General features: G+C 39.1%; 1 protein-coding gene across 2 annotated transcripts; it reads right to left on the reverse strand.

Moving 5' to 3' along the window:
- Positions 1 to 6,754: 6,754 nt before the first annotated feature.
- Positions 6,755 to 10,874, reverse strand: LOC126682598 (uncharacterized). Of its 2 annotated transcripts, XM_050378325.2 has the most exons (8): positions 10,623 to 10,874; positions 9,754 to 10,500; positions 8,785 to 8,973; positions 8,599 to 8,690; positions 7,898 to 7,957; positions 7,751 to 7,820; positions 7,462 to 7,665; positions 6,755 to 7,383 (listed from the first exon to the last, which is right to left on the reverse strand). In XM_050378325.2, exons 2-8 carry the CDS (start codon positions 10,471 to 10,473, stop codon positions 6,997 to 6,999), a joined length of 1,722 nt encoding a protein of 573 aa, XP_050234282.1. In that variant the 5' UTR covers positions 10,474 to 10,500; positions 10,623 to 10,874; the 3' UTR covers positions 6,755 to 6,996. The 2 variants fall into 2 exon arrangements, with proteins under 2 accessions (XP_050234282.1, XP_050234280.1); XM_050378323.2 differs by lacking the exon at positions 10,623 to 10,874 and having other exon boundaries at positions 9,754 to 10,601.
- Positions 10,875 to 10,975: the final 101 nt, after the last annotated feature.

Below are 10,975 nucleotides of genomic sequence, written 5' to 3' on the forward strand. Positions count from 1 at the left end.
AGCAGGCTCTGGGGGTGGCCACTGTGTGTCCCTCCGGTCCTCCATGGTGCCTAACTGGTAACTACGAGCGTAAGTACCAATACTTGACCCTGCCTCTGACTGTAAGCGAATCCTCTCCATGGCATCACGCTGAAAAAAAATTAAAATAGAAAGTCAGTTAGCATATTAAATAAAAGAAAATTTAAATTAGAATTATGTAGATTACATACAGCTGATCCAGTCTCTGCTCCGTGATGGGTAATCCATCTCCTACTGATGCGTCTGTACCACTCCATGTACTCTGAATGGAAGTGGGGCGGATGGTCCAGCAACGGGCCTTGGACCACATACAGTTCCCTGGAGTCCCAAATCGCGACATACTCGCTAAATGTGTTTTGGAAGCTTGAGCTCCCCCGAAACTGGACAGTGTGGTGGATGTGGAGCTGGGAAGGTGGCTCAGGTATAGGCTGAAGCAAACCAAACTGCGCCATCACCCTATCCGGCTGGTGCCACTCGATAATATGATAGTAAATCAGTGGCACGCGAGCACGCCAGAACTGAGCACCATCCAAAAAATAAGGATGTAGCTGGCTGATAACATCCTCGGTGTATGGTTGCCAATCGATCTGCATTTATAAAATAAAGACTTTAGCAATGTTGTTGTGCAAATTGATAACTATAAAATAAAGGTTTCCAAAATAACTCACATCCGAGTAACGTAATACATCTAGTGCTAATCTCATGGCATCCAGATTGCGATGAAGAACCCGTCGAAAATCTAGCGGACCCGCCCATCTGCGCAAGTACAACATTGTTAATAAAAAAAATAAAAATTACTAATAATTGTTCATGTAAGTATTAATAAAATGATGTACCTGTCACCCAACGGTAAGTGCGGTGTGATGGCCGGGTATCTCAACCTCGGCCTGAATGGTCTAAGGCGCTCGAATGCCCATAGCTGAAGAATCCAAAGCGGCCCCCCGATGTTTCGCCTATTCTGCGAAACCATAGTACACAAGCACATCTCGCGGTAAAGGTGTGCGAGCGCCGCTGAACCCCAACTAATGCTCCCTAATGCCGTCAAGTCCTCCAGATGTGGAAGAATCCTCAGTCCGATCTGCCCGCTGTTCGTGTCGGAAAAACACCAGGCGTGTAGATGGAACAACAAGTACGCCCGAACTGCCCAGTCGATCTGCTCATCTGAAGCCGCATCAGGTATCCGTGTGAAGCTATCAAACTCATCGACTAGCCAACTAGTGGTAACAAAGGATCCCTGACAGTTTCTACTCCCTACCATATCTCTCCCAAGCAGTCGGCGAGTAACACTGCTCCAACCTCTGATAGTCGGTCCGGTAACAGCAGCCCCATTTATGGGGAGTCCCGTCAAGATCGCTATGTCCTGAAGGGTTATTGTGCACTCCCCCTCAGGAAACATAAAAGTGTGGGTCTCCGGCCTCCACCGCTCAACTAATGCAGTCACCAGAGTCATGTCTACGGTGTATTGCCGCATAGTAATGAAGGGTCCCAGTGCTGTCCGCAATACTCCATCTCGAATGCGCGGATGAATATCCTCTATTCGGGTCACTGAGGCACTCCTGCGCGAGCCCAAAGCCGAAGTCTCCTGAAATGAAAAATTTAAAGATATCAGTTGGAAAATAAAACAACAACGAAACGTTATCCGTTTAAAGAAATCATTGCCTACCGGATGCTGCCAAACCGTGTCAGACCTGTGATCATGCTGTCTGTGCAGTACTAAACCTCCATCCCGCGGTCCGGGAAGGAAGTAATCGTATGGAGCAGGGCCAGCCATATCTGAAAATGCACAAATAGATTTAGAATAAATTAAATATATTAAAATTAGATACGAATTTAACGTATACATTAAAAAACATAGATACAAATTAAAAACATAGATAGATGAAAGCTCCAAAAATTATACACCAATTTGACATACGAAATAGGAAATAGAAATTACATATGATAACTTCGATACAAATTTAACCGAATAAGTTCGATACAAATTAGATACGATTTTACAAATTTAACACAAGGTCCAGTTACAAATTCATCACAATAGCTTTCACCAGTTATAGCACTGTGAACAACATCTTATTAAAGTCCAGGGGAGATATTTCACAAAATCATCAGAATCACTGTCGTCGTAATCCTGTAATTCCATACTATTCCATGACTGGGGGTTACTTTCATCAACATGAAAGGTTCGACCATCGCCCAAATTTTCGTGAAATGTCTTGAGCCGTAAAGACATCACATGTATTTCAATCTGAAGGCGTTCCATCAATAATTGGATTGACGTTTCCGTGTTTCTCGAAATTGTTGCGGATATTGCCGCCGGTACAGATATGCTGTGAAAATCACAGTAGGCCTCCATCTCGCATCTGCGTTCCCACAACTTTCCCCACGAAGGATCAGGTGAAACAACAACGTTTCCAAAATCATTCAAATTTTTTGTGTGCCGACCAACAAATATATGTCCGGCTTGTGATTTATCCATGCAAGGATGGATTGGGCTATTTTGAAAAGCTCGTTTTTTTCCATACCAAACTTCACAAAAATGATCCTCATATTTCTGCACAACTTGAATTGTCGAAGAATTTTGACGTCTTGACGAACTCATACCTATATATTACACAATGCAAAATGCAAATAACATCAAAATTTGCAAGAGCAACTACTAAGACTTTAAATTTCAAAAGAGCAGCTATTAAGATTTCATACAATTCACATATCAGGATAATTAGTACAAGTCGAAGCATTATGGCCGGCGATACTACATCTACTGCAAAAATTAGGGTCGCTGTCCTCTCTGTAGGTCTGGTCCATATCATTTCTAATCCTTTGGTTTACCGGTCGTCCCTTCTTTCTTATCAAGTTAATGTCTGGAATAAATGGCACCTCCCGAGAACCAATCCACAGCTCGTCGGTAGGTAATTGATTAAATTGAGTATTCCATGCTTGTATGGCATTCTTGGTTTGGTACCGCCACCCTACGTAGTTGTGAGGGTTTAACTTTTCTTGTTGAATGACTGCCATGGCATGGGAGCAAGGGATCTGGCGGTGTTGGAACTTCCCGCACGTGCACTTCATCATTTGAAGGTTGACCTTCTGAATATTTCCTCCCTTTCTTCGAAAATTGTCTTTCTTTGTAATCACTCGATAAGTCAGGGTGTCCGGGTTATATTTCTTGAGTTTATGAGTGCGGGCCTTTAATGTTGCATTTTTCAGATGCGTGTTGCAGATCGGAGTGAACATGACGCCTTTTTTGATTATCCCTTTATACATTTCCCAACGCTTGACGAACATATCGCTGAGTCTGTCAAAGATAGCCTCTATCATCGCTGTGATTGGAAGCCCCCTTACATTCTTTAGAGTTGCATTAATGGACTCGGCGTAGTTCGTCGTCATTACACCGTTCCTTTGCGCCTTAATGTCCCAACACAAAGCCCACTGTTCTTTCTTAAGATATCTCTCATCGGTCAAATAAGCATACCCCGCCGGAGATCTTATTGCCATAGTGGCCATGTATCGCTCGTACTTTTTCTCTTGAAAAGTCCGACCTACACGTTAATATGAGGTATTTGTTAATGCAAAATTTATACTCTTTTTTGGTTCAATAACCAGAAATGTTGACGAGTGACAGCAAAATACCTGCTTTCTCAGCCAGCAACTTCATATCATTATTTCTGATATGAGTGTGGAAATTAGCCATTAAATGCCGAATACAGAAAAAATGATCAATCCCTTCCCATTCCGGACGCCTCAAAACCGATATTAATCCGGGAGCACGATCTGATACAATGGCCACCTTTCGGTCGCGAATGACTTGATCTCCAAGATGATTCAAAAAATATTCAAAACTCTCACTAGATTCGGACTCAACTATTGCAAACGCCACTGGCATTATGTGGTTGTTGCCATCTACCGCCGACGCTATCAACATATGCAATTTGTATTTACCATATAAGTGCGTCCCGTCGATGAATAGAACTGGTTTGCAAAATGGAAATTCGTCAACCATCGGAAAGAAGGTCCAAAACATTCGCTTGAAAATTCTACATTGCACCCCACCGCAATCAGTTAGTCGGCCTGTTTAAAATGGATATAGTTAGGATATAATGTAAATTTAATTACATATTAAATTTACAAAAGTGATTTATTTTCATACCTTCACCATGCCAAAAGGATCCAGGATTCACTTCGACCACATTATCCATGAATTTCGTGATTTGCGTGTAGTTATATTCCCAGTCCCCGTAGACGCTGCTAATTGCTCTCTCCTTTGCATACCACACCCGCTTATATGGAAGGTCCAGTCCTAAGGATTCTAAAATCCCTGCCATAAGCGTCTTAATCCGAATATCACGCTGCCCCAACACTTGAGTCTTAATAAAATCGGCAATTTGAATAATTCCGAAATTTCTGTGGTTACGAGTTGACGCTAGCATATCGCATTTGTGTGGCCCTATATATTTCGTCAACGTCCATGTGTTGGTTTTCTGAAGCAGGGTGGCCCGCAGCCACCAATCGCACATTTCTCGATGCTTGCAAACTAGGACCAGTGTTGTTTTTGTTGTCCGGCGACTCTTAAACTCTCGTCCATTATCAACCGAATAAGTAATGGCACATGTTCGCACAGCCAATCGACTCGAGAAAATCATCCCGGTTTGAAATTCCATCCCACGCTGCCATTCAATGTTCGGCGCTTCCCATGTCTCGTCCACATCAAAGTCACTGAGATCGACACATCGTATGTGTTGCGGAAGTCGAGACTGGTAATGTGTAATATTACTTGGTTGTTCAGCGATTAGAATATCCTCCATATCCTCTTCCTCACTATCATAGTGCTCATCTTCTTCCTCTTCCACACTGCCTCTCTCAGACTCACTAGAACATAAATCTAGTTGCATCGAAGTTTCATTAGAAGCCGAAATATGATACTCCACGTAGAACTCTAACACGTTCAACGTCGGCATCCGAGCTGTCTGGTTCAGAATCGCAAATACGTGTTGGTCATCTTGCACTTCGAACAACGAGTATGAACATATCTCGTACCTTTCAACATGAGGTAGCCGAAAATAAATTTTCGTCACCTCCGGAGGGCTCACACTAGTAGATACTGCCGTTCTACAGATTTCGGCCAACTCCCCAAAATTTATTCTTCCATTAATCGGCACATGAACATATCTACCCCCCAAATATTCAACTCCACGAGGGGAGTTTATGATGCTACCATCACACCATATCACAAATAATATATTGTTTGACGCCATTACTACAAACATGCGTAATAAATTAATATTAAAGTAATTTCTACAAATGTACATTTCTAGGCTTAATTTATATTTTTAGATTAAAAAAATGATAAATTTAATTCACTTATATATATTTATAAAGTAATATTTTTAACAATTTATAAACAATTTATTTAAAAATTTAAATTAATTTATTTAACTATTTAGCAAATCGTCCACATTTTAACCAAACTATTATATATTTTATCAAATATTTATGAGTAATGTTCATTCTATAATGTTTTTGTGTTTTATATTCATACAAATCGTTTTAATATTTTAAATCTAAATCTAATAATATAAATTTTAAATCTAATATTAACTAAATTCTAAATCTAACAATACACATTTAATACTTATTAATAAAAAAAATTAGCTATAAAAAGTACAAAGTAATACGGACTTACCTCTTGTAGTCCTCGCAAAATAATAATAATAAAATTTTAAGCTCCAAAATAATCCGATTAAGCTCCAAAAATAATCCGCCAAATTACTCCAAATCCGCCAAATTACTCCAAATCCGCCAAATTACTCCAAATCCGATTAAGGTTTTTTTTTATGTTTGATTTGAAGTGTAAGTGTGGTGAAACAATTCACCACACACCCCCCTTATATAGGGGATGTCGCCCGCAAACAGCCATTGCGGGCGACATTAAATTCCCTGCCATGTGGCAGGGAATTTCATTACTGGCCCGCAATGGCTGTTTGCGGGCCAGTTAATCACCCTTAATCAGGGTGATTAACTGGCCCGCAAACAGCCATTGCGGGCAATATTGCTGCCCGCAATGGCTGTTTGCGGGCAGCGTGGGTCCCAGGCACAAAAATATAATTTTTGTGGTCTGGGGCACAAAACGGGAAATATTAATTTGGTAGGGGCACTTTTTTGTCAAAAACCCGAATCATGATCACGTGGATCATGGGAAATCAAAGACAGACTATATGTCTTGTGTTTACACAAGACTAGATTATGTCTTGTTTTCCTGGATTTCGGTTTTTTTGGGTTTCTGGTTAACGTGGCACAATCCAATCGAAATCGCAATTGGGAATCGAAGCAGATTTAGAATTGGAATCGAAGCGGAATCGAAATTTTAATTTGTTAAATTTATAAAAACTGGGAATATTTCAAATTGAATCAATTTTTAATATTAATTATAAAAAAAATAAGCAAAACTGAATTAATCCATTTAGAAAAGCCCTTAATTATAATCAGTTATTTTAAAATGGAACAGTTCTTGATTCAACCACTGGTCCTTAGTTCAATTAGTTCAACTATCGGTTGAACCAATTGGTAAAATCATTTTAAAAGTGGAACTAAAAGCATGTATAGTTCATAATCCAGTTGATTACCTAATTGTTGGTTCAATCGCTAACTCAACCACGAATTTAACCACAGATTCAATCCGGTTCTTTCAGTCCAATCAAGTCCAATACGATTGAACTAAATATACGGCTATTTAACTTGGTTAGACCAAACAGTTGACCAGTTTCCAATTTATCATGTTGAACCAACAGGTCCGGTTTTTTAATCGCGGGTCAAAATACAATAGGCAAGGATAATGATTTGTTTGCTATGAATTCATACATCCAAGACAGAGATTAGGCTTTTTATTGACAATGCAAAGCTATTCTAAATGTAACTAGTACAATTAGTACATCTATAATCAGAAATGTACATAGAAATTAGCCATCTCTTCAACTAAATTATTCATTGAATAACAACATAATCCACATCATCAGTATGCACATCTCCAGCAGTTGGTGTCAAATTGTTTCTATGCACATTTTTACGAACCTGCGCATGAGTCTCTGCTTCATGCTGAAACATCTTAACTAGCTCTTGCAGCTCCAACTTTTTCACTTCAACTCTCTCCTCTGTGATCGGCTGCTTCAACCCTAAGTAAACCAATCCAATTGCGATTAACACCATGCCAATGAACGCGAGAATACCGGTAAACAAACCAAATGCATATGGTGTATTTGCTGATCCAGGAATTCCGTCCACGTTAATACCGAATAACCCGGTGATGATAGAAAGAACCAAACCGCAGCCTCCGAAAACAGCCAAATTATGAGTTACCCGTAGGCTTCTATCCTAAAATCATGAACAATAAAGAGCTTATCAAATCGATCCTGTCAATGATAATTAAGGGTGCGCTTATGCTATACAAACCTGTAACCACGCTCGAACAGTGCTTTGCATTACGTCTTGAATGGTAAACAAGCGGCCACGAACTGCTTCTTGCTCCTCCATCATTTCTCTTGTACTCTTCCTTATTTCCTCTAACAAAGTTCTTGCTGAGTTTCCTCTCAAATGATGCAGCAACTCGAATACTATTTCCTCTCTTGCATGGAGGGACCATTTCACTCTAATAACCTGAGATGCAACAGCCAATCTTTAAACTTATGGCAATTATTCAAAACAAAAGACGACTTCAACGGACATGAGAGGAGCAACACACCTGTCTTGATAACTTTCTGATTTCTTGGTTCAAAATAATACTGAAGAGATTCATATCTTCATAGTTTCGCCTGGTCAATGAATTATTTGTTACTAACATTATACACAAAATGAAATATATAAATATCTTTGGGAGAAGTTGAATAACCTGTTCATAAATTTCAACTCGATCTCATCTGCTGCCCCAAATATTGACTTGCGAAATAACCTACAAATAAATCAAATAATGAAGAAAAACTATAATTTAGAGAAATATAGGGTAACTTGAAAGCCATGGGATAATCATAGAGGTTATTCATTTGCTAACATAATAATACTACAAGCTCAAAATCAATTTTTGGTAACGACGTTCTTCCTATTAAAAAGATTACCCAAGAAAACATTGAAGTTTATCGAGTTATACTAAATAAAACTTTCAACAAACTATGAAGAATTCAACATAATAAAATTGCTCACATCTGTCATTAAAAATTTGATACTTTGCAATACTAAATTTATAGCGAGATTTTATTGATGTTTATTCATCCTTCCGGATATCTTGAATGCCCCAGAGACGGTGCATTTGGAAGAACGTGTATCAACTACAAAGATGAGACAGATGGCTATCCACTATTACTCACTTTCACATATTATTTGAATGTTATCTTCAATGAAGAAGACACACACAGCCAATGAATTTGAAAAAAGATAATGGGCACTTTATGAATGATGGCAAACTAGAGCAAGTATATTTGAGTTCCCAAAAGACAGCAAAAGTAATGCATGAGCGTGTTTGCGCCAATTGAATCTATACATCATAAAAAAAAATCATGAATTTGTAACTGAACAAACTTTCAAGGTTCAAATTACCTATCATCCCACCGAGTTAGGCGGCAGGCTAGTAATGCTATGATTTCATGCACTGTTCTTGGTGTATTATAACCTCCAGCAGAAAGAAGCTCCTAGAAAGAGTATAGAACCGGAGAAATGGATCAATGATTAAGCAAATAGATTGGGGAAGTTCATGAATGATAAAGTATACAGAGCAGAACTAACCTGAACCTCAGTGATGCCCAAGACATTTACTCTTGCAACATGCCCTTTGACATGCAAAAAAGTAATTAGAAAATTTTGTGCTTGCCAAGAGCGCAAAACAATAGGAATGTCGTCCTCGTCAACAAATGGATCACCAGCTGATTGTCCCAAGAGTTCAAAAAGCAGTCCTCCAGCAACCCTTACCGGGACCTTTTGATAGAAACAAAAATAAATTTTAAATATTAACATGTATAAAACCAATTTACAATCAAAAACCAATACTTCATTTTCCAAAATTATCTTACCTTTCAGGATTCCCATGAGTGGACCAGGGAATCTATTATGTCCTTCTAAGTTCTAACTATGCCAAATTTTACTAATACACAGGTGCAGTTCAGTATATTTATTAGATGTATTATATGTCTAGGTAAAACCATAATCAACCTGAGGCCATAATTGTTTTCTGTTCAATCTCTTCCTTATCAGAAAATAGAAACTCAAGCGATCAACTATGTGGAGCATTCACACAACTATATGAGCAAACACCAACAGTTTTACCTTTTAACAGTGGTTCCAATATTTGGTTTCATTCTAGATGTTAGCAAAGAGCATTACTCTATGAAATGTCCATTGAAGCTTGCAAGTAATGCAGCTGGCACTTCCTCCCTCTTTTATTTGCAACCTTATAAGCAAAACTTCCTAGAATTGACATACATGAGAACAGGAATCTAAGTTACAACCTTCAGGTTTACCCCTAGTGACTGCTAAATCAATACAGGCTCACAAAGTTAACATTGTAACTTACGCTTAAATCAATACAGGTTCCTCTCGGCTAAAAGAGACAGAAATTACTACATTGTAACTTACGCTTAAATCAATACAGGTTCCTCTCGGCTAAAAGAGACAGAAATTACTACATTGTAACTTGAGCTTAAATAAAATTAGACTTTTAATAAGATAAGCCAATTCAAAATGACTAATCAAACGAACCTCGTATAAGAGGTGTTTCATCCGCTCGCTAATCAATCTACTTTCGTCCCTCAGAGCCACACCGACGGCAGGATGCAACCACTGAGCATTGTTAAGCCAGGACTGAACAGAAGGGTGACTTGCAGATACATGGCACCACCATATAGGCCCCGCAGGGCGCTCCCAGTAAGGAGCAGCTAACTCTGCAACACTAAGACCATCTTCTTCATCCATCAAGTCAAACAGTTGCGGGGTCCAGCTATCATCAGTTTGCACCATCTGCACAAGCTCCGAAATCCTACCCCACCCAATGGGCACCCAACGGCTATCATCAAATCTTTCCAAGGCATGATGATGGTCAATCCGGCTGTCATTATAGTGACTCAAAGAAGCATTTTGGTTCCCCCTTAAATCAAAAGGGAACGAAGGTTCCACTAGTCTACTCCTATCAGGCCTCGGAGGAGACGACCCGCTCAACCCGTTGGCTTGCACTTGAATCTTTGAATGCTCCCCGTCTATTTTTTTGCTTGAGGCTTTTGAACCAGCTTTAACATTCAGTGGTCTCTTACCACGGACTCGAACGAATTCAAATGCACATATAAGACCATCTGTCCAAAGCTCATTACCAGGTATAACATCTCTGCTACTACTATTACGATTTCTATGGGTTTCTGGTTTCTTTAACAAACTATTTTGCAAAAAGGGCTGATCTTTACCCATTTCATTCTTGGTATGTTCCATTTTTACCCACTACTTGATTATACCCATCTGAAATTACATACCAAATGAGTACCCTTTTCAAACAATATAATAAAAAAGCAACCAAAAAATGGAGATTTCCAAGTAAAAAACTGATAATTTAGCTTTACAAAATGAATACAAGGAATCACCTGAGATAGAATTAGGGAAATAAAGCGGATGAATTGCAGCTTTTTGTTTGTAAGAGCACATAAAGTTTGCTCCTTTATGCTGTAATACAATTGAGAACGAGGGGGAAATGGCGTGTGAAGTACAAATTGATAGATTCGAGCGAGTGACGATAGGCAGCAGTTAACAGCTGAGTGAAGACGAAGTTAAAGGATGCTTCTCTAAACTTCTGCTAACTGCACAGTGTGGATCCACTATTGTCAATACGTGTATTTTTTAAATTTGAATTTTGATTTAAACGAAATGTCGTTTAGTGTTGTCTCCCCAATTTAGTTGGAAGGTTTTTTTTTTTGCCAAATAGTTGGAAGGTGAATAA

The sequence above is a fragment of the Mercurialis annua genome, linkage group LG5 (assembly GCF_937616625.2).
Source record: "Mercurialis annua linkage group LG5, ddMerAnnu1.2, whole genome shotgun sequence".
Taxonomy (NCBI): Eukaryota; Viridiplantae; Streptophyta; class Magnoliopsida; order Malpighiales; family Euphorbiaceae; genus Mercurialis; species Mercurialis annua.